General features: G+C 39.6%; 2 protein-coding genes across 11 annotated transcripts in view; one reads left to right on the forward strand and one right to left on the reverse strand.

Annotated features, from left to right (window-relative positions):
- The window catches only part of PGM3 (phosphoglucomutase 3), a 25,580-nt gene extending 12,856 nt beyond the window's left edge, over window positions 1–12,724 (forward strand). For 3 of the 4 annotated variants that reach the window (XM_067702682.1, XM_067702681.1, XM_067702684.1), the window contains exons 5-13: window positions 476–609; window positions 1,529–1,724; window positions 3,147–3,304; window positions 4,879–4,962; window positions 7,474–7,572; window positions 9,110–9,226; window positions 10,145–10,267; window positions 11,092–11,265; window positions 12,273–12,724. In XM_067702682.1, the coding sequence (XP_067558783.1) occupies window positions 476–609; window positions 1,529–1,724; window positions 3,147–3,304; window positions 4,879–4,962; window positions 7,474–7,572; window positions 9,110–9,226; window positions 10,145–10,267; window positions 11,092–11,265; window positions 12,273–12,362 (1,175 nt within the window). In that variant the 3' untranslated portion in view covers window positions 12,363–12,724. The remainder of the gene's footprint in view (window positions 1–475; window positions 610–1,528; window positions 1,725–3,146; window positions 3,305–4,878; window positions 4,963–7,473; window positions 7,573–9,109; window positions 9,227–10,144; window positions 10,268–11,091; window positions 11,266–12,272) is intronic. The other variant, XM_067702683.1, reaches the window with a different exon arrangement.
- A 458-nt stretch (window positions 12,725–13,182) lies between these two features.
- DOP1A (DOP1 leucine zipper like protein A) overlaps window positions 13,183–23,546 on the reverse strand; it is a 109,424-nt gene continuing 99,060 nt past the window's right edge. For 3 of the 7 annotated variants that reach the window (XM_067702673.1, XM_067702674.1, XM_067702672.1), the window contains 7 exons: window positions 22,648–22,800; window positions 21,404–21,540; window positions 20,458–20,513; window positions 19,375–19,539; window positions 16,455–16,584; window positions 15,608–15,664; window positions 13,183–13,812 (listed from right to left, as the gene is read on the reverse strand). In XM_067702673.1, the coding sequence (XP_067558774.1) occupies window positions 13,507–13,812; window positions 15,608–15,664; window positions 16,455–16,584; window positions 19,375–19,539; window positions 20,458–20,513; window positions 21,404–21,540; window positions 22,648–22,800 (1,004 nt within the window). In that variant the 3' untranslated portion in view covers window positions 13,183–13,506. Of the gene's footprint in view, window positions 13,813–15,607; window positions 15,665–16,454; window positions 16,585–19,374; window positions 19,540–20,457; window positions 20,514–21,403; window positions 21,541–22,647; window positions 22,801–23,546 lie in introns of those variants that run through there. The other 4 variants (XM_067702676.1, XM_067702675.1, XR_010933829.1 and 1 more) reach the window with 3 other exon arrangements.

Consider the following 23,546-nt stretch of genomic DNA (forward strand, 5'->3'; position numbering starts at 1 on the left):
GGACACAGACCAAATGTATATTTCTTATTATAAATCATGATATCACAGTGTGACATGTAGTTATAATGATTTCAGTGGATGTTTATGCATATTTCGGGGTAGTTTTCAAAGTTAGTGTTTCTTGTGTTTTCTGAGATGTCTTATTTATTTATTTATTTATTTTTTTGCGGTACGCGGGCCTCTCACTGTTGTGGCCTCTCCCGTTGCGGAGCACAGGCTCCGGACGCGCAGGCCCAGCGGCCATGGCTCACGGGCCCAGCCGCTCCGCGGCATGTGGGATCCTCCCGGACCGGGGCACGAACCCGTGTCCCCTGCATCGGCAGGCGGACTCCCAATCACTGCGCCACCAGGGACGCCCGAGATGTCTTTTTTTGAAGAGGATTTGTCACCCTGAAATTCACACAGTATGAGTCCTAAACTTTTCTTCTTCTTTCTTAAGGAATGTGGTAAATTGCTTTTTGTATTTCTGTGACAGATTATGGCTTGTTGACGACGCCCCAGCTGCACTACATGGTGTACTGTCGAAACACCAGTGGCCAGTATGGAAAGGCAACCACAGAAGGTTACTACCAGAAACTCTCTGCAGCCTTTGTGGAACTTACCAAACAGGTGAAAATCTCTTGAACGTGGTTAGAGTTTAAGCAGATGACCAAAATAACATCAGTTGAACAGTTTATTTTAATTAGATATTTGTTACCCCTCCTCCTCTTCCAAAAATGTGGCGTGTCTTCTTTTTCTTTTTAGCGCTCTGCAAGGTCTGGGCCTTGTATCCTGCTAACTCTTTGTTGGCATTTACCCGGCAAGGCGTGTAATATGTTCTGAGCTCCCCGGGGGAGAAGAGTGGTGTACTTGCGGTTATCGTTGTGTTCATTCAGAGGAATTTGGTCTTAGAGTTACTGCAGGTGCTGTTGGTGTCATACTTGAGGCACCTACTGTTGAGAAAGCCTTTCTTCGAGGTGAATTAGCTTCCTAAACCTGAACGAGATTTGAGGGGTGTAATTCATTTGATTGGCAAATATCGATGTATGTCATTGTCAGGCATAGTTAAACAAAACCAAGCCTTTGCTCTCAGAGAACTTACATTCTGGGGTGAGATGGGTAGGAGAGGAGACTGACAGGAACAAAGCCAGACATGCCCGGTGGTGTAATATGCTCTGAAGAGAAGGACGGATGTTATGACTGCTCACTCATCTGTGTATCATGCCCGTATTTGAATGCCTGCCGTGTAATACAGACTACAATATTGTAAGAGACCTTGCTTCATGGAGGCTAAATTCGAATACAGCTTCATTTCCATCATTTATTCAGTCAACGCAACTGTTCCAGTGTCTGTGTCCGAAAAAAGGTGTTTTAACATTTTACTTTGGTGTTTTACAATTTTCATCTGAATGTGTGTACCCTTTTGTTTCCTGGGTTAAAACAGACGAGTTATAACTGAAATAATGGAAGATGTTTATGTATACATGTATATGCCATGCTTCACTGTTACAACTTGAAATTTTTCTTGCGTATGTCTTTTCCTTTTCAGGCCTCCTGCAGTGGAGATGGCCAAAGAACACTTAAGGTTGACTGTGCGAACGGCATAGGGGCCCTGAAGCTGAGAGAAATGAAACACTACTTCTCCCAGGGGCTGTCAGTGCAGCTGTTTAACGATGGGACCAAAGGGAAGCTCAATCATTTATGTGGGGCTGACTTTGTGAAAAGTCATCAGAAACCTCCTCAGGGTATGTGAAAGATGTGTTTTTCGCGCTCTCCCTGAAACCAGTCTCACAAACAGAGCTGGCCAGGTGAGCTGGTCCTGGCCCTGCCGCCGTTACACATCCGGGCCTCTTCCCGCTCTTCGGTACCACATGGAGCACAGGCTGCTCTCTGCCTGCAAGTCACAGCACTCCTCACGGGGCGCAGGAAATCTGGTGGAGAAAGCAAAATCAAGGTGGGATTCTAGAGCCGTGCTCTCAAGCTTTAGCAGGCATCAGAATCACCTGGAGGGCTGGTCCGCACACGGATTCCTGGGCTCTGTCCGAGGGTTTCAGTCTCTGTAGGTCTGGGGTGGGTTTGTCCATCCGCTGCTGTCATGGCAAAGGAACAGCCACATTGTCTAAGATTTGATGTGACACAGCTGTTGAGGTTTCAGTAACTTTACACAAGTTACACAAGCCATTGGTCTCTCACAGGTTATAATCCTTTGCTCTTAATGACCAGTGTTTCTTGTTATTGATGGTGTTAACAAATAAAAATCACTTTTTTCAGGATTCAAGCACATACCTCATCTACTGCTGGTTATTTTTTGTATGAGAAAGGACATTGTGGTGCTAGGGAAATTGCATTCAATTCAATACGTGTAGCTCTCAAAACACTATGTGGGAATCAGTATTGCCAGACCTCTGGCTTGTAAAATGGAATTTTATTTTAGTATCGTATCGGGTTTCAGCTTAGATAGATTGTGAATGCTCTTTTTTCACTTAGCTGTGAAAGAGTTTGCCCTGTATACAGTAAACCTGTATACTATTTAAAGCTTACGACATTGGTTTTTGTTTGGAAGGATAATTATTTTTATGTTGTTTCCTTTCCATTTAAATGAATCCTCTTCCCTTGATTTTGAAGCTATTATCTCCATTCAGGTACAGAAACAATTACATATGTTTATGTAGCGCTTCAGACAGGAGAAATGATCAGGATTCTCCTCAATGACAAAACACTCCAATTATTTATATTTGATTGTACCCGCTGCTTGATCATGTAAGGATAGTAATGGTTCTTTATCTGCAGTTATAAAGACATTTATTCCTTTCAGCTGGGCTTCAGTTTACAAATTGGGAGAAACTTTGTTCAACTGACATTTGATTTTTGTAAATCTTAAGGACAGGCTCTATTTGCCTAGCACATGTTTAATTTTGCTTAAGCCCTGGAAGGATAATTTTAAACACCTCTTGAAAAGTCGTAGTAGACGTACTTCCATGTAACACAGAAGGTCACTTACGATCAATACTTAACCGCAAGAATTTTCCCTTGTAACTGGTGTGAGAGAAAAACCGAAAACTTTTTACACTGAATTTTATCCCCCTTTCTTAGACTGAAGAAATTTGAATTATTTTGAATTATTCAGTTAATTTGAATTATTCATTTTGAATTATTCTGTGTGGCAGGAATCGAAATGAAGTCCAATGAAAGATGCTGTTCCTTCGATGGAGATGCAGACAGAATAATTTACTACTACCATGATGCAGATGGTCAGTTTCATCTCGTGGACGGAGACAAGATAGCAGCACTCATTAGCAGTTTCCTTAAGGAACCCCTGTTGGAGGTATGGTGCGGGGACGGACTGCCCTTTCAAGCAAGACTCACTGGGGAGATTGTTCTGTATCAGGCAGTCATTTGAATGTCTGAGGCATGATGGTGGGAAGTGGCCAGAAAACACAGAGAAGTGGTCATTCCAGTCATTTCAACACTGGGGCTCTGGTTTGGAACCTGAAGAGAGTAGTCTTTTCTTTTTTTAAAAAAAATTTTATTTATTTATTTTGGCTGCATTGGATCTTTGTTGCTGCACGCGGGCTTTCTCTAGTTGCGGTGAGCGGGGGCTACTCTTCGTTGCAGTGCGCACGCTTCTCATTGCGGTGGCTTCTCGTTGCGTGCAGAGCACAGACTCTAGGCGTGCGGGCTTCAGTAGTTGTGGCACACGGGCTCAGTAGTTGTGGCTCCAGGGCTCTAGAGCGCAGGTTCAGTAGTTGTGGCACGTGGGTTTAGTTGCTCTGCGGCATGTGGGATCTTCCCGGACCAGGGCTCGAACCTGTGTCCCCTGCATTGGCAGGCGGATTCTTAACCACTGCGCCACCAGGGAAGCCCAGTCTTTTCTTTTTCATACTGGCAAAAAGTTTCATGATTTGCAGCTTTACGAAGTTTTGGTTTCTTCATAACTGACATTTTAATGAGGGTTCCACGAACATCATTCCCCAGAGCCTCAAGTTTAAATAGAAAATCTCCTCCTCTGAGGGATTTATTTACTACGATTATGATAAGCTTAGTAACGTGAGATTTATTTTGTTATGCTCTTTTGGAAATCTCAGGTTAGCTGTAAGTATAAAATGTAATGATAATTATCACAATCGGGAAAATGTGTACTTTAGGAATTCAGTGTATACTTTTATTAAAAACGAAAGAAAAAGAGATCAAGAAACCACAGGTTTCTTTGAAAAGGATTCCTTAGCAAACAAGATGTCCTTCATAGGCGAATAAACTGTGGTCCATCCAGACAATGGAATATTATTCAGCAGTGAAGGAAAAAAGAAAAAAAAAAGATGTATCAAGCCATGAAAAGACGTGGAGGAAATTTGAACGCATGTTACTAAGTGAAGGAAGCCAATCTGAGAAGGCTGTGTATTTTAGCATGAGTCCAACTATATGATATTCTGCAAAAAAATCCCGCAGAGACCGTGGAGACAGTTAAAAGATCAGTGGTTGCAAGGGGCTGGGGGGAAGTGGGTGCTGAGGGATGAATAGGTGGAGCACGAGGCTTTTTAGGGCCGAAAACACTGTATATGATACTGTAAAGAGGGAGACGTGTCCTTATACATTTGTCCAAGCCCGCAGAATATACAGCACTAAGGGTGAATCCTGATACAAACCGCGGAGTAACAGAAGCGAAATCAGGTGATTTTAAAAAAAAAAATAAAAGGATTCCTTGTACAGTTGCTTTAAATAATGCTCAAAAGTATTTTATCTTTTTTTCTGGCATACATGTAAATTTTTGGTGAGTTGTTTATTGCATAAAACTAAGGCACAGCTGATCTGGCTGATAATTTTGTCATCCTTTAGAACTCTGATTATAGGTTTGCTTTTGTAGGGTCTTTACTTTTGATGATTGTCCTTGTTTTTGTCCAGATTGGAGACAGTTTGAGTCTTGGTGTCGTACAAACTGCATATGCCAATGGAAGTTCAACACGCTACCTGGAAGAAGTTATGAAGGTATTGAAACATTTCCATTTTCTGGTAGCTTCTTCATCATTATCTTCTATTGTAAGATGCTTCTGTGAGGAAAATAATGCCCTCACAAAAATGAATAGGTTGAAGTGCACGAAGCTGAGCTGTTGTCTACTTAAGGATAAACAGAAATCAAAAATAAGAAAAAGTTCAATTGTCCCTAATGCAAAAAGGGAAAGAGACTTTCCTCCCTTTTTTCTGAGAGTATTTCTTTTAGAAAACTTACAATTTTTTTCTCTGTCCTTTTGAAATTAATATCAACCTTTTTAGGTGAAATAGGCCAGTTTTACAGTTCAGAAGTGTTTACCATAAGGGCCTGGAGTCACCTCTTTGAAATATAAACGTCAAGGAAGATAGCATCCCGTGCCTCAGCCTCCTGAGAGTTTCACCTAGCTACCACTTAGAGCCAGACACCTATCTTCTTGACAGAGAGGGATGAGAAGTTGTATTATTCCTTTGCAGAAGGGCAGTTAGCTAACGCCAGTGGCCACTCCACTTATCGGGTAGATTTAGGACAAACTCCGTGTGACAGAAGGTACTGTGATGTCTTCCTAAGAAGTAGGCTTATTCAATAGATATATCGCCGTGGGGTTTTGTAGCAGGGAACAGAGACTGGGCTCATCTCCTAACACAGCAAGGAAAAGTGGGGATTTTGTAGCCAAGGAATAAGGTGTGAGGGAGGGGTTGGTGCATGGGAAAGTACGAAGAGGGACGGGGGCGGCTAGGGGGGATTCTGGCTAAACCAACCTAACAGTTGTTTTGCTGAAGGCAGGCCTGGGTGATCAGATGCTACCGGGTAGGGACTTTGGTCAGATATTGAGGGTGGGGGATTCTGGCTGAAGTGAGTTAGCAAAAGATTCCTGATAAAATTGGGCTCTTGCAGACACGGCCAAGGACAGGACCTATTCAGGCTCAAAGGAGCCTCCCTCACGTTCGGTTGAGGAGAGATCTTGGTCACTAGCTATCTTTAGCTCTGCAAAAGGGTGGGATTTCTTCCTGTCTCGCCGTCTCTTAGCAGATTGCCTGAGATGTGCATCACAGTCTGGCTTAATGCTTACGCAGTAATAAAGCCTGTCTTATTCTTCTTCTGTGGAGATGTTTTCTGGATTGGTGGGAGATTTTGTTTCTGATTTTTTCCCCAGCATCCACCAGGTAGGTGACTAGCCTCTGTACCATGCTACCCACTTTAAGAGTTAGAGGCTGCAGGGCCCAAGTTGGGTCTTTTTGCCTTTATTCTTTTTTTCCCTGGCTAGTGTAATATTTTCCAGCATTTGTGTATCCATTTTCAAATGTCTGCATTTTAGTAGTTTTTGTGGCCATTCTATTGTTGTTAAAGCAGGAGTGACAAAGTCAGGTTCCTTTAGGATCTGGATGGGGGCAGTGAACGAAGCCAGCAGGCAGGCGAGGACTAGGAAGGTGTGCCAGGCCAGCTGCTGCCCCCTCTGGGCAATCTTCAGGAGAAGCTGGAAGTCTGAATTGTTGTGTGAATTGCCTGCCTTTTAAGTCTTGGCAGCTGAGTCAGAATTTAAAAGAAACAGTGGGTAGTCCAAATAAAACACACCTGGAGGCTGCTAGTCTGTGCCCTGATTTAAATATATGGTCACAGTAAACTTACTCAAGGGACGCCAGCTGGGGCCCAGTTGCCTGCCTTTCATAGGGATTCTGTGTTAGGGTTATGAGTATTTTCTTAATTTCTGTCTCAAAACTTCCTTATAGTAAAATGCCCTGTTGAAGAAACAACATCAGAAGCTACTCCTTCTCAACACATTCTCTTATGGGTTAAATATTTTCAGCACTAGCCATTCCTGAGGTCCCCTGAATCCAGTTAAATGCTAGGCTCATTTGAGCTTGCTCTCTTTTGCAGTTTTGCTGCCGTCTTTCCTTAGCCATGCTTGTCTCGCAGATCCATCCAAGGCTTTCGCTACCCACTGTTCCTGTCCCAACCACCGTGATTTCTTACTGGGATTAGCCCTAGAAACCACCTAACCTGAGCCAGGGCTTAGCAGACAGTGGCCTGTGGGCGACGTCCAGCTGGCCAGCTGTTTGTAGTGTTATTGAAATACAGCTGTGCTCGTTTGTTTTTGTATGGTCCGTGGCTGCTTTCGCACTACAGTGGCAGAATCGAGCGATTGTGACAGAGACCACATGGCCTGCAAAGCCTGAAATATTAGTTATCTGGCTCTTTATAGTAAAAGCTTGCAGACCCCCCGCTCTAAGCCATTCTCCACACTGTAGCTACACGGAGCTTTCAGAAACAATTACATCATGTCACTCCCCAACTTGGGATCTTTCATTATCTTGTAAGGGACCTCTCACACTCTCACCCTGCTTTTCTCACTCCCCCGCAGTGACACTTAACACTTAGTATTTCAGTTGCTTAGCTGTCTTCCTCACTAGACTAAGCTCCGGAAGCTTTGTTCCCTGGGATGAGAGGTACACAGTGAATATCTGCTGATTGAATAACTGCTGTTGTTTCTTTAAACATGTGTGTTACAGGTACCTGTCTATTGTACTAAAACTGGTGTAAAACACCTGCATCACAAGGCTCAGGAATTTGACATTGGAGTTTATTTTGAAGCAAACGGGCATGGCACAGTAAGTTCTCGTAAGCAGTGGCATCTGGCTTTAGCTGGCGCCTCTCTCCAGTGATGGAATTCTGTATCTGGGTAGTAATAGGTAATATTCCACTTTGTTGAAATGATTGGGATGGTGATAGAATAAGATTTAGTTAATATATTATTATGTTCTGTGAAACTATGGCTCTTTTAGGTTATAATGATCTTCGAGTGTGAAGAGAGAATACTAATTTGTCCCTATAATATAGTTTTTTCAGAAACATGGCAGTTCTTAATTTTCCTACAACCAGACGGTCTATACAGCCCATTTAAAATATTTTCCTTCAACTGGCCATACGTGGCAAAAGGAAAGTTCAGTAGCTGTGGTGAATTGAAAAGTGTTGGAAAGGTTGAGAGTTAAGTTACTAGCAACTAAAAATGAGTTTAAAGTAATTAGAATTGGCATATGAAGTTTTTTATGGCTCTTAGCAGAGAAAATTTTAAAGGTTTGAGATACAATTTGCGTATCATAACGTTCACTATTTTAACGTGTATTAACAGGTCTTCAGCATATTCATAACGTTCAGAATATTTCTTTATTAAATTTTTTATACATAGCCTCATTTCATAAATGCACTTGAAGTGGCTAACAGAAAATTTTATCTAGGTCAAATAATTTTCATTAATTCAAAATTGGCTTCTAGAGGTCATGAATATGAGAAGAAAAACGAGTTCCTAGAAAATGCAATTAAAATATAACTTCAGTGATCTAATGCAGGGGTTGGTAAATTATTTTGAAGGGCAGATAGTAAATATTTTAGTCTTCACAGGCCATAAGGTATGTCGCATCTGCTCAGGTCTCCTGGTGGAGGGTAAATGAATGGAAATGGCCGTGGTTCCACAAAACAAGTGACCAGTGTGCGTCTTAGTTTACCAGCAAACTTCTTTGTATATCATCAAGTGGCTGAATGTAGTGCAGCTTTTCCTCTTTAGTGTTGGGCCTCCGAAGGCACTGAAATCATGCATGGGCGAGGCAAGTCAGAAGGGCAGGAATCCTGAGCAACATGATGTTTATTATACTAAACATCCATGGCACTGCTTGCCATGATGTAATATATAAGATGAACCTCTTTTCTACTTTTGCTTAGTTTATGTCCTTAAAAACTTAGGACAAGAAAACTGTACTAATTGCAGTGAGTTATATTCTTCAAAGTAAAATGGATACAGATAAGGCTTAAGGAACCCTGGTTGCCCAGCACTGGTTCAGCTGGCTGAGGGCAACATCATAAACTCACCATGTGCATTCTCCTTTGCCAATGGGATATTTTATTTGTAATCTTTACATTTTGATAACCCAGTTTTATAATCCATGAAGGAACTCCCCCCCACCCCCCTTGTAATATCTTCTGAGTTCTGATTTGGTCTTTTCTACTAATTTCATACATTCTAAGGCTGCCATTTTCCCCTCAGTTTCTCCAGAGTCATGGAGAGTTTCAAAAGCAGTTTAGTTGGGATGATGGTACGTAAGACTGGGGCATGGATAGTGTTTTCTGATTTTTGTTATGCTTTGATTGTAGGTTCTATTTAGTAAAGCTGCTGAAATGAAGATAAAACAACTAGCAAAAGAATTAGAAGAAGATAAGAAAAGGAAAGCTGCTAAGATGCTTGAAAACATGATTGACTTGTTTAACCAGGTCAGAACTGAGGGGGTGGTGGACTCTTGGTTACTTTTACATTATTCAGAAGGTGGACAGAATAACGTGCTGTATAAAACATCAGAGTGGAGAAGTTGTGGCGGCTTCCTTGCAACAATTTAGATTTATACTGAAACGCAGTGACAATGTTTATGTGCTTCATATTTTCAAGTAATGAGTAGCTTATAGCTGGAGTCAACAGATTGAGCTACTAAATGTATCTAAGGATATATTTTGAAACCAGCCTTCTCAAGGGAATTCAGGAAAACTAGTCTCTGACAAGGCACATATGTGGGTCAGATTATTGGATTGGAGTGGAGAATATGGCAATGGAAGAGCAAAGTGTAGGTCAGCGGAAAGCAAAAGAACTAATATTTGAGGGCCCTGCACATATTGGGCACTTTCCATACCTCACTGTGTAATCCTTGCAGTAACAGAGGGAGAGGGGTCACTATAATTCCTGTTTTATAAATGAAGAAACAAAGACTTACTTAGAGCGACTCAGTGGCACAGTATGGATCCAACTTTAGGTGTATCTTACCACCAAAGCTCCTATTTCTCCACTTTACCATGCATGAGGCCTTCCATCATCGTGGCAATAGTATCTCAGAAGGGATCTAGTTGTAAGTAAAATTTTGAGTCATACAGTGTTAATGCTGGAACCTTAAGAGTTCGTTACACTTCACAGATGAGCAGGAAGATTAAAGGCAGGCTCGTCTCAGTATTCTTGGTAGACCTGTTACTGCTGTCTTCCATGGATACCTTTTTCCCTCGTGTAGTTTGTATTTACCCCCGTCAGTTACCTGCATTGGGGGCGGGGGTGGGGTGGGGAGGGCAGCCAGGACATGGCGATTGGTTTTCTGAGACAGAAGCATTCATATCCACGCTCTGCTTGTATTCTGCTTCTGCATCTTGCAGGCAACTGGTGATGCTATTTCTGACATGCTGGTGATTGAGGCAATCTTGGCTCTGAAGGGCTTGACCGTACAGCAGTGGGACGCCCTCTATACAGATCTTCCAAACAGACAGCTCAAAGTTAAGGTGTGAGCGAGATTTTAAAATTACTTCTTTTCTGAAAATTAACTAAAACAATTGCATTCTGTAAATAGATATTGCATAGAAAAGACTATTTTCTCACATCTTTAAAAATTACAGAATCGCTCTTAACCATTCTATTGTTATTTAGAAGTATCTGGTTTCTAACTTTAGTATAAATGATATTATGTATCACTTTAAAAGATTTTATTATAAAAAATTTAAAAGATACATGTGTAGAGAGAACAGATTTCAACAAGTGCCCTCCATGTCCCTAATATTATTTTGAAGCGAGTTCTGGATAGCCTGTTGAGTGAACTGTAAATATTTCCTCTGCATTATTCTTGGTTTACAGAGTACTTCCAGAGGCTAGATGCTGACAAGTAGAATCTGTGGGCTGAAAGAGAATTTTTAAAGGCATTTCAGATAAATTGCTGGTTGATTTCTATACAGATTTATACCAGATTACACATTCACCAACAGAATTTTTGAAAGACAGAGATATGGAAGCCAGAGCTCACAGAAACGGCTGCCGATTGTTCAGATCAGTTTTTTCCGGAGATTCTTATGACCCTCTTTTTTTAAATACCTAAGATTATTTGATCAATGATTAAGTCATACAGTACTTACTGGCCATTGTTTTAGTAATAACTGTAATACAGTGTGGAAATCTCAGTGCTATACTCTTTGTGGTACAGTAAGCTGAAATGTGGGCCTGTTCCTGTTGACATGAAATGGCCATAATCTTTTGGTGGGAATTAGGTTGAATGGGTTAAGCTTGTGAAAGGGAGTGTGATATATGGTAACAAATGAGAAATGCTTGTGCTTAGGTTGCAGACAGGCAAGTTATTAGCACCACAGATGCCGAAAGACAAGCAGTTAAACCTCCAGGACTCCAGGAAGCCATCAATGAGCTGGTGAAGAAGTACAGGCTTTCTCGAGCTTTTGTCCGGCCCTCTGGTACCGAAGACATAGTCCGAGTCTATGCAGAAGCGGACTCGCAGGTAAGCTGGGACAATTCTATTGGAGGAATGTGCAGTGAGAGTCTAACATAGGTGGAGGAGGGCAGGCAGCAGGAGAGAAAACTATTTTAATGGTGTTGGAATCTCTAATGTGTGAGATTTATGGAGCCTTTTAGGTTATTTTCATCAGTAGTAGTTACACAGTTGAACAGAATTCCCCCACATATTTTTCTTATAATTTATTCTAATTTCCTGAAAGTGTCATATTTCTAACTGCTGCATGAATAACTAATAAATAGTGTACTAAACCGTACTTAGTTTGACACATATTAAGCATATGCATCCTGAAGTGGATTATACCTTTTTCCTTCATTTAAAAAACATCCTGTTGCTTTATGAAAATAGCTGGTTAGTTCAAGTCCATTTCTAAATCAACTGGTACCGTCATCCATACTGCTTGAAATTCATCTTTGTCTCTGGACTCTTCAATTTGTTTTTCAAAATATTTCCTTTAAATGACAGCCTTGCTCTGTGCCTCTGTTTTCTTGATAGGGTCAAAGACTTAAAAGTGTTTGCTCAGCTGAGGCAGTTAGAGTGGGGTGACTAGGTAAATAGCTCTCAGAAGGAGATATATACTGTTAACTTATACAGTAGCTTTTCTGCAGAAGCTTAGGCCGTCCCAGAATATACTGAATAAATATCCCTAGTGGATGAGGATGGGGCCTTAAGAGTTACTTACTCTTTAGGCTGGTTGTGGCCTTCTTGCCTTTAAGGACTAGGTTCTGTTGAATTTATTCAGAGCTTTAGCATGATAATCAAATCAGCTTATAAAATTAGTTAACTAGGAACTTACCCGATTTAGAAGACTGTGACTTGTTTTCCATTTATCTGAGGGTCTTGTAATTTGTTACTGAAAGATGAAAAAAAGTTCTCATTTGAATATTTGTTTGTTAGTGAATCAAAATCAGAAAGCTGCCTCCCCTAAAGTTGCAAGTAACCTGGTAGATGCTGTGTCTTTCTCATCTAATATCCTTTCATGTAATTTGCAGGAAAATGCGGACAGCCTTGCATATGAAGTGAGCTTGGCAGTATTTCAGCTGGCTGGAGGGATTGGAGAAAGACCTCAACCAGGTTTCTGAGGACAATTTTTATATTTTTTAGAAACTAGACTTTTAAAAACTTTTTACAGGATAATAGTACTGCCATTATTGTGACAGGCTCAAACACATAATCATAAATGTTTAGTCTGTACCTTACTGGATTATTTCTAGATCTGATTATTTTTCTTAAACAAACACTACCAGAATCATTCTTTAGAAATAGGTAAGCCCTTATACTTGTTAAAATTTAGTTTTTTTAAAAACTGAAATTTACCCCTAATATCAATCACACTAATGTAAACTATTGGAGCTTAAGTATATGATTCAGTCATTAACTTTATAATATATGCAAGGAAAAATTCACGAAGGCTGCTAGAAAATTAAACTTTATTTATTACCAATTCCATATGATGTCTTTTCTGTCATTGTCACCTCAGTCATTTTGCAGTACTAATACTCACCATTGTTAATACAAACGCGAGGAGGTTGGAGAAGACTTCATATAACCAATTTTTTCATAGCAGAGTCTCCAGAACAATTCTTAGATGACTTACCTCTCTTCAGTTAACATCACCAGGAATTTAGAGTTGTGACTATGGAGGCTGTATACACCTGTACTCCGTACCGAGGTTGAGATGCTCGTGCTACACTTACAAGGAAGGATGTGTGGCCCAGGCTTCAATTATTCATTACTCCTCTTAGTGAAGGTATGTGGGAGAAGGTATGTGGGAGAAACGAGTTGTAATACATTACCAAGCCTCTGACAGAGAAGTGATGGCTTTCTGATACTAGAATGTGGGTTAATAAGGTAAAGAAAAAAATCCCCAACCAATCTAAATTAAACAAAGCCTGAAACCAATAGAAAAAATGTGCAGTGTGTATTTGGCAGGTTTAAGACAACTCGGGACAGTAAAACAATGGACCATAATGGACTATTTATGTATATATAGATCTCTCTTAGGCACCATAATCAATATGCGCCCATAATATTTAAGCTTGATTCAGGCCACAGTCAGACATTCGTTCTTATTTACAAATATTTAAATTAAATACAACCTGAAACGTGTTTCGTTACATACAAAAAAAAAAAAAAAAGAAAACAAAAAGAAACTATACAACTCAGAGCAATGTTTGTTTTAAATAATTACATTTACATTTAAACTAAATGGAACCACTATGTTGCTCAAGTTTTTATCACCCCTTCCAGAAAATCTTTTTCTACCATCTCTTCTATTTTTTGCCTGGCTTTGCTGGAAAATGGTTTGTGGTTTTCCAGCTTCATGTCCTTGCTCGGGAAGGTGTTTGAGTAGAGGACGGGGCTCCCTGAGTGTCCTGCGCATCGGCTGGTGACTTTGCTGTTGAAGACTTGGCTGAGCACGTTGAAGAATGGCAGGAGCTGCTCAAGGCTGCGCACCGTGCAGACGGTGAGCAGCAAGTGCCCCGGCTCCCAGCCCAGCGCTCTCCCTGAGTTGTCCTCCTCTGGGTTTTTCTGCAGAAAACAAAAAGGCGATTGTTCCCAACAGACGATGCAGTATGTGAGGAAACTTAAAAGAATATAAGGATCAGCAAACAGAGTTAAGAAATGAATACAAGTGATGACATTAAGTCTCCATTCCAGACTTGCTAAAATGTTTGCTTCTAACTGAGGCCTTCTGGTGCCAATTATTAATTGTACATTGAGGGTCTAACACTTTAGTAATATTTTCCAACTTGAATGCACAAGTAAGCTTAGTTATTAGCTGAATTAGTTTTGCATAGGGACTGTCAAATCCAAAAGTTCATGTTGTGCTTTGCATATACTCAAAAAGCTCCCAGATTTCTGGATCCCCACCAATGTATCCGAGGACTAGGTCAAAATGACTGAAGAAGGGACAGAGAGTCTTACACATTTCACTACTAGCAAGTCAGTCAATTACCTTGTGGCCAAATGGCTTAAACTTGCCACAAGACAGCAGCAGAGTCCACAGTGAATCATTACTATCAGCACAGAGAAAGGAAAGGAACTCCCAGGAGAGACCCTGCCATGCGCTTCTGTGTTGTGCTAAACCACATGGGAGCAAAGCTGGACCTGGAGTCAGAATAACGCCAGGGTCAGGGCCCTGGCTCTGCCGCTTGCTTACTGTGGGTGTCCTGGGCAAGTACAGAACAGTTCCTCACTTATAAGATGGGGCGATGAAGAGAATGTATGTGAAAACTCTTGTCAACTGCATTAACACGACAATTTACGTACTTCAAGTAGCTACTTTGAGAAGCCAGCTAAACTACACACACAGCTGTAGACATCGGTCTATCTAGAGAAAGTTCTGAGAGAACTGAAGATGTCTGAACTGGGGCAGAATCATAGATTTGAAAACACACTGAGTAAAGATAATGAAGACAAACAATGAACTAGAGAGAAAAAACTATCAAGTGGGACTTAGGAAGCAGAATTATAGTCTGTCATATTTGTTAACAAATGGAGTTTGCCTTCTAAGATGAGATGTTGCTGAGAAACTTGCATTGTTCACTTAATATTTTAATATCACTAGTTTCCTAGTGGAGAAAACAGATGCAAAATCCAGCTTATTTTCTTGTGTGTGCTTACAATGTTTGCTTATTTTAAAATAAAATCCTGTTTTAAATCTGTTTTCCTTTCTCAGAAGTCTACAGGAGCAAAGAAGAAAAAAAAGATCATCTAGTTCTTTATCTATGGCCAAATTTAAAAAAAAAAAAAAGGAAAAAGAAAAAACAGCTATTAGTTTATTTCTTAGTACGAAACCGCTTTCCTTTCTCTCACCTAATAACACTGACTTTAATGACGGTCCGGGACTGATGACCACTCCACCGTCAGTCCCCTGAGTCAGAGTGCAATTCAATAGTCACGAAAGGGCCTACAGAGATGCATTTACTCTGAGGGGAAACGAGTAATATGCTTGAACCCTCTACATAGCTGATTTTCAAATGTAAGGAAGCTATGATGTAACCTTTTGTTTATATTCTTGTCAAGATGTACCTTTAAGAGGACTTTTACTAAGCTCTTGACCAAGAACAGTGCACTTGTTTTATAGTGTTTCTGCTTTTCTTAATCAGAGCTACACCACCTCCTCAATAATAAAATTAACAAGTCAAACATGTTTCCATATGAACTATTTCTCCTTTCACTGCAACAGTCTACACTTAAAGACTTCCTTCCTGTTTACCTCTCTTGTCCTGTTGAAAGCCAGACCTGGGTTTGTGTCTCAAGATTTGGTCCAGAGGTGGCAGCTTTTGCTGCCATACCACAAGCATCAAAAAGCCACCCTCACCTGATGCTTGGCCATCTCCAGTCCCTCCAATGTCACTGTCTTAAAGTCCTCCTCGTCCTGTGGAAGGAAAGAGGAGAGCTCATAGCCTTTGCTCCAGTGAAAAGTGGGCTTGGCCATGAAGACCTTGTTTAAGGTGTTTTGGATGGGAAAATGCTTTCCAATCAAAACATTTTTTTATTCTGTGGGACAAGTGTTGTGCAAAAGACTGTCATGTTTATTCCTTAGATAAGGGAGGAGTTTTATAAAAACTGTCATTACTAATGAAATGCAGGGATGACAAAGTACGTGTGCCTATAATCACATTGCTTCCGGACTCGTTGTCATGATTATTTTTTCCAACCCTGCAATATCAACATGAAAGTACCCAAGTGCTCTCCTAAACTCTGGACTCAACTTTCATCTCTTCTTTTACTTATTAGTCCCTAAAGAAACAACTTGATTTGAAATCAAGTTCCGCATGTCCTTCAAGGACACTGTCCTCCATTCCATCTCTGGAGTGTGTGGAATGTGGTTTAGGAGCTGCTGCCTGAATAGGAGACCCCAGAAGAGTGGAAAATTTCTGAGCACTCAAAGCACATATTACAAACTAGGGCTCGCAAAACAACCCAGATCGTCCCCAGATTGTACAATTTATTTTTGAAATTTTCTGAATGCAAGGAAAAGATGACAAAAGGTTTGTAACAGAGGCCTACTGATGAACGTAAGAAACTCACTACTATTTTCTTGGGTAAAGATCTGTAATTAATTAGCCTGACGCACAGTGGAAGATGCACATAAGATACGATGTAAGTATATTTTACAAATTTTATCTTCTTAACAAAAACAAATTTTAAAAAGAATGCAGTACCTTTGCCCTTTTCCGAAGAAGTTTTGCAAGTCGTACTACATAAGGTTTAAATTCTCGTTGATGTATGCCCTGCCTTCTCACTTCCAAACCGGAATCATCTGAGGCTTCTGGAATAAAGGCCCATCGGTACCTACATGTAGGAGAATGACACCAATATTGGTAAGATGCACGCTGTGCCATCTAAGACAAGGCCACATAAATCCCGTAGACACATCATGACCCCACCACTTACACAGATTCACATACCAGCTGTGCCACTTGTAGCCCTGTCACCGTGGGCATGTTTCTTAACCTGAGCCTTTACCAGTAAATACGGACAATATTAACTACTTCATAGAGTTGAAATGAGTACATGAACATTTGTAACGAACAAATGAAATTTGGAAAGTACTCAACACCATTTTTTCCATGAGCACAACACAAGTAACTTGACAAATGTTTCCATGCTCATTCATTACTATATAGATAAAAATCTCCAACATTTATTTTAAATTTTGTCTTTAATAAGTAAAATTAATATCTGTCCATGGAAAAAACTCAAACAGTATAAAAGGGCAAACCAAAGAAAGGTAGTCCCCTTCCCACCACAGGCTCCACCAATACTGCCAGTTTCATATATACCCATTCAGAGTTTTATTATGCATAAAAGAGCACACAGTCACACAAGCAACCCTCTCCTCTTTTAATAAATAAAATGATTGCTGCTTATTTTAATTACACATCTTGGAGATAACATCATATAAAACAGCATCCTTTTTAACAGTTACATAGTACTCCAGTGCTGGAAGGTACTGATTCAACCAGTCTCCTAGACTGTCCGATTTCTAGCTATTACAAATAGTGCCATAATGGATACGCTTACGTAACTGCTGACTTTTATGCGTGTCCAAGAGGACGGTGAGTGGAGAAACCCTCGGATACAGCAGAATTACGGGCCTAATGAGAATCTGTATTTTGAATTTTGGTAAATATAAACCTCTGTAGAAAAATTAGACAATATCAATGTACTCTTCCAACAAGAGTAAGAATGTCTCTATTGTTAAGGGTAAAAGAAGTACACTTTTAGATCTTCAGCATTCTGATAGTTATTAGTAACTTTAATTGGGATTTCTCTTATGAGTATCACTGAGCACCTTTTCGTATGTTTTACAAGCCATTCCTTTTCTCTGAACTATTTGTTAATCCTGTCATTGGCCCATTTTTCTGTTGTGTTATCCATTTTTACATATTAAGCAAGTTAGACTTGGTCATATACATTGTAAATATCTTTTCCCAACTCAATGCTGCCTTTCAATCTTTATGGTATTTTTTAGTCACAGAGACTAAAAATTGTATGTAACTAAATTATGAAATATTTTAAACTTTTGAAAATCATGCTCAGAAAGATACTACCCTTTCAAGATTATTAAATTCTCCATGTTATCTTTTATTACCTTATAGATTTTTTGAAAAGACAGTAGTTAAAAGAAAAAAAACTGTAGTTGATATTACAGCATTTTTATCTCTTTTCTGATTCTTGACAAGTAAAGAGGATAAACTCATTTTGCTTCTCCTCACAGAAGCTGAAAGGTCACTGCTGTAAGCATAACACTCTCCCTAGAGCATGAAGACTGTAGTTTCTGTTACCTCTGTGAACATAAACATCCTAGTTAATTTTGGCCACTTTCCTACAATTCTGCTTAGTATCCTTTTCTGAACTTCTTCAGGAGTGACAACAGTTTAACAGACACCCAACCACTGAAATTCATTAAGAAGTGGATATATATGGTTTTCAAATGGAAAAACAAAATTAAAGGAACTGGAATAAATGTAAAAAAATTTCTAGTTCTTACCATTAAATTTAATGAAAAGTAAGCTTGTGCAACAGAAATTTTTAGAGATTTAAGTATATCCAAATATAGAAAAAAGATTCTGGTATCTTACTCTTTATCCTATTAATATTCCAATCCAGAAGAATAATATAACACAATTTTATATATTATATAAATACATATTTGATCATGTGGATAAATTCTCAAATTAGCTACATAGTGATAAAGCAATCTTATATAGTTTGCCTATTATTTTAAAAATTTAAATATGAAAAATCATAATTAAATATTTTTGAGCACTTATGAACAAGGCATTTAACTTACATTAATTTTCTCCCTATTCCCCTCTGCCATTTCTAGTTCAATTCACTATCATCTGAAAGAAGAGCCTCCTTGTTTCCAGTCTTGCCCACCTCCCATCCTTTCTCCAAACTACATAGCCAAAGTAAAATTTCTAAAATACAAGACTGATAATATCACTTCACTCCTTAAAATTCATGCTTCAGCGGCTTCCCACTGTCCTTAGTTAAAGTCCAAGTTCTCGAATATAGCTTGTAAGTCATGTAACTCGGGCCCTTTCCAGCCTCATATCTCAATATGCTGCTCCAGCAATACTGATCTTTCAGACACACTGCAGACACACCAGGGCCATTCCAACCTCTAAGTCTTCACCCCTGCTTCCCCCAACCATCACCCCACCTCCTCAGTGTAAAACTCCCCTCAGGCCTGCTCTGACCCCTAGAGCTCAGAGGGGTCTCCGCTGTGTGGCCTCACAGCATCCTGCACAGGTGCTCTCAGAACACCCATGGTGTGTTAACGGCACGTCTCCTACACTGGACTTGAAGCTCTTAAGTCATGTATCCGGCTGCCTCACGTGTGCTGCCTACTCAACTTGTTGACTGAATGACCTGTCAGTCTTAATATACCCACAACGGCCATTTCCGATACCTTCCAACAACTGTTGCCCTACCATCCTCCTGCCAAAACAATTACATTTTAATAAAAATTATGAATACTTCAACTTACACAAAAAAACTTTATCTTAGATGTCACCAACCAAAGCAAATGCATTTCAAAAATACCCATTTAATATCCTTAATTTTACTTACATCTGAAACTGAGGAAGATTTTCGGAGGGCAATGCCAGAGCCAGATCCAAAAATTTGCAAGCAGAAAGATAGAGGTTTAACCACCGCTGGCTGTTATATGAAGTAGAAAAGCCATTACCTCCTGTGTAGGTTGTCTCCAGACCAGCCACAGAGGGGCCTGAAGTCCTATAAGCAGGAGACAGTGCTGTCAGCAGCTGGACCCACTTACTCACAGGTAATTCCTGGAAAATCTCAAAGTGCCAGCTAATATTTTTCATAATCATTCTGATAAATGTACCAGTAATCGCTAAGCAAGTTCATGACTAAATTAATATTACTGTTCTCAAATCAAAAATTAATTTTTCTTCTTTAAATTTTAAGAATGTAAAAATAGTAGAGAATAACTTGTTATACTCGAGAAGTATAAAAATACAAGCTGTAAATTCAGGAGGCCTCCCTACTACCCAGTGTCCTTCTGCAAGGATGGTGGGAGGGAAACTTTCTATAATAATCAACACAGTTATTAGTATAGGGGATTCTCTTTTATAAACCTAGTATTAAAGAAGAGTAAAATATATTTAAGACACACAGTGTTAAAGGAACTTTTTAATTTATAAACTTATTTGTACAAAAATTCCTAAATAAAAATAAATTATATTTAGCCACATATTAATAAACTGCTTCTGCTAAAAATAACCCCAAATTTTGGTACATTAAATGGAGATCATCCTGGAAGATATGGACATTTGTATACCTTAGTTACAGGTTATCTGCCATAATAGGTTTTGCTGAATGTTTCAGGAAAAAGATCTGACCTACTAAAACCAATACTGCTCACATAGCTGAAACAGTATTGCTTTAAACTAAATTTGTGTCTAGAGGCCAAAGGCCACTCATGTTGATAGTTTAATTCAGTCTAAAATACCTAAGGAATACATGTAACTGTATTATATCCAAATATGATCAATTGGATAATAACAGACTAAATACACAAAGTGTTCAGATAAAATAGTGTCTATACCCTCCTAGTTGTAAAGTAACGTTCTGGATGATTTTAGGATACTACACACTGATAAGACTAAATCAAAATGAATTACATATTACCGTGAAATGTCTTCATCAGCAGTGAGTTCCTGCTCCATCAGTAAAAATACCTGTACCTGAAGACCATGGAAAAAAGTGTCAAATGTTTATTTAAACCTTCTTTCAAGTTATCTTTAGGCTATATTTTCATTAATCCAAATACAGATTTTAGGATACAACTTTAGGATCTTTAAATTATACTTAGTTTCCAAAAGTAAAACTGAAAATTCAGCACAGAGCCTTGCTACTAATTTGGCAGAGGTGAGACGAAAGCATGGTCTTATTTGGTGATTATGGAACAGAGATACAGTTATTAAAAAAGGAAAAAATATTAAAGCCAATTTCTTTGTGGGGAAGTTATAATGCTGGGTTTTCGGAGTTACAGATTCCCGTCCCTTTCCTTTCTCATCTCTTTCCCCAGCTCCCCACGTTGTTCAGATGAGGGCGACAGGGTATGGTTTGGGAGGGGAACGGACGGGTGTAGTGGGACTTAGGAAGGTTTTACTGTTTGGGGGTTTACAAAATCTTGTCAAAGTCTCTCTGAAGCAGCTTACCTGGGTAAGTGCTGCACTTCAAGAGTGATTCATGCCCTATGTCAGGCCATCTAAATCTAGCTAAACCATCTCTAATCACTCTCAAGGTGGTGCTGCCAAAGGCAGGAACCAGGCCTGGCAGCCATGACAAAGTTAAAACTCTGGTGTAGTTGAGAATGAACTAAACCAGATCAGACGAGGTCATGATTCGCAAGGAGCTAATAATTGCTAATGTTGCATATTTCAAAGTTTAAGCTGTATGGAGACAGAATCTGACTTGTTTTACTATTTTCATCTGTACAAATTTTCAGTAACAGGCTTAACTAGAGTTCAGTTCTCTTCCAAGATTAGTTTTTATCCGGTAAGCATGTTGATGCTTGTCACATTGTTTTATAATTTAGATTTATTACCTAATTGAATTAAAATTAACTCACAAGTTCTGTGATCATGGTAGGCCAGAGTGAGGTAAGGTGTTGTGGAGACATTCTTAAAAGTAACACTCTGAAGAACAGGAACACTTGAGAGTGAAGAGTTGGCACCTGGGGCAAACGGAGACTCTCAACCAATCTCTCTGAAAGAAATACAGTATATTTTCAATACCAAAATAGAATCATTTTCATATAAACTTTTCTATATAATCTAGTTCAGTACTTCTCAAACTATGATGATCAACGTTATAAATAATTTCCAGTCTGTTGCAGATTGATACTTTCATAAAATATAATAAAAATGAATTACCAGAAAAAATCAAATTAAAAAAAGATAAATACAATGCCATGTTCTTATTACTAGATTCAACAGATTCTATCACATTGCTGTAAAGGCTTACGATGCTTACTCTACATTTCTGAACGTATCATGGATGGAATAACAGACTGATACTGGTCCATGGATCACACTTTGAGTAGCACCAATCTAGTCGATTTAAAAAAAAAATCACAGGACAAATAGTGTGCATGTTGCACACTGGACATTAGGTATAAAGGGTCAGAAAAGGAGGAGTCACTTATCTTCTGAGAGAGAAATAATCTCAGTAAAGAGATGACAACTGTCATCCCCAACCCCATCCCCGCACAGCCTGCTGAGGCTGGCTACTGCACAAGCACACTGACTCAGCAGCAAACAATACTGCCTGGGGCAAGCTCACTCCCATCATGGAGCCATCTGGTGGCACAGGTTGATGACTGCCCTGATACCCTTCAGGACACAGAGAGCCACCAAACCCATTTGATGAAGGTTATCAAGAGCCTTATACAACCCCAACCCTGGCCCCAAACTCTAGATCTCCACCTACTTCTAGCTAAAATAGAGGCTACGCCTCTATTTCAGACCCCTCCTTTAAAGGTGTATAACCTCTCATCCACAACAAAAGAACCCCACTAATATGCCTGTCTGCAGTAAAACAGTCTTACACCTCATTCTCAAACATGAATTCCTAGGAAATTTGACCCAAACAATAAAATGGAGACCATGTTGAGGCAAGTCCTATAAATTCAGTGTTTGATTTCTTTTACATACTGGTGATAATTTTTGTCGTTTCAACAGAACAAATTTCTAATTCAACATTCTCCATCTACCAACGCTTGGTATATTTCACCCCAACTTACAACTTACGGAAGGTAATTTCTAAGGAACCAAAAAATTTGGAAAATAGAGAAAACAGTTTTCCACTATTTACCTTGTATATCTGGAAGATATTTCTGATACTGGTCAATTTCACTGCTAAAAATAGCAAATGCTAATCTCTTCAGAAGCATGGCTCTCTGCTCTAGCTCCACATCACGGTTTGCAAAGAGATTAAGTGAACTGCTCTGAGCTACAGCTACACGAGCTGGAAGAAAAAAAAAAAAGCAAGTGAGAGGCTGTGATATAGTCATCAGACGATTTGAGAAAAGATGATTCTGTTTTTTGTTTTTAAGAAAGTCTAGACCCTATGACATCCAGGAGAGAGGACCTCAGGGTAGAGGACTTGGGACTCCTCTCTGAGGCAGAAGGACTGGCAAACAGATCTAGCATATACAAGCCAGAAGACCAAGGGGTGGGAATTGCAATGTGGAGAGAGAAAAAAATTTAGAACTGTAGGTTTCAGAAGGTAAAATCACTAACAATGCCATTTTATAAAACCCTTTATTATTTTAGGCCATCTGCCGAAATCCTTCTCATTGCTTTAAAAATTTCTGGCCTGGCCAGGCCTAGCCTACCCAGCTCTCCGTCCTCATGTCTCGTACTCGCCCCCATTCCCTCTTCTGCAGGCACACTGTCTTGCTTGCTCTTCCTTGAATTCACCGAGCTTGTTCCTACCCTGAGACCTTTATTATTTTTGTCCCTTATCCCCGGAATACTCTGTCCCTAGGCCTTCTCGTGGTTGGTTTCTCTAGTTTCACATCAAATATGAGCTCTTGAGCTGTTATTTAAAATCTATCGTATCACCCTATTTCCTTCACAACTTCTTACCTACTGTCTGAAATAATCTTATCTGTTGGATTAAGGTGAGCATAATGCCTGGCCCATTTTGTGTCTTTTAATAAATAACTGTTAAATAGATGAATCTGAACCTTAAAACAAACCTGTGAAGAT

Source organism: Pseudorca crassidens, chromosome 13 (genome assembly GCF_039906515.1).
Source record: "Pseudorca crassidens isolate mPseCra1 chromosome 13, mPseCra1.hap1, whole genome shotgun sequence".
In the NCBI taxonomy this organism is placed as follows: domain Eukaryota; kingdom Metazoa; phylum Chordata; class Mammalia; order Artiodactyla; family Delphinidae; genus Pseudorca; species Pseudorca crassidens.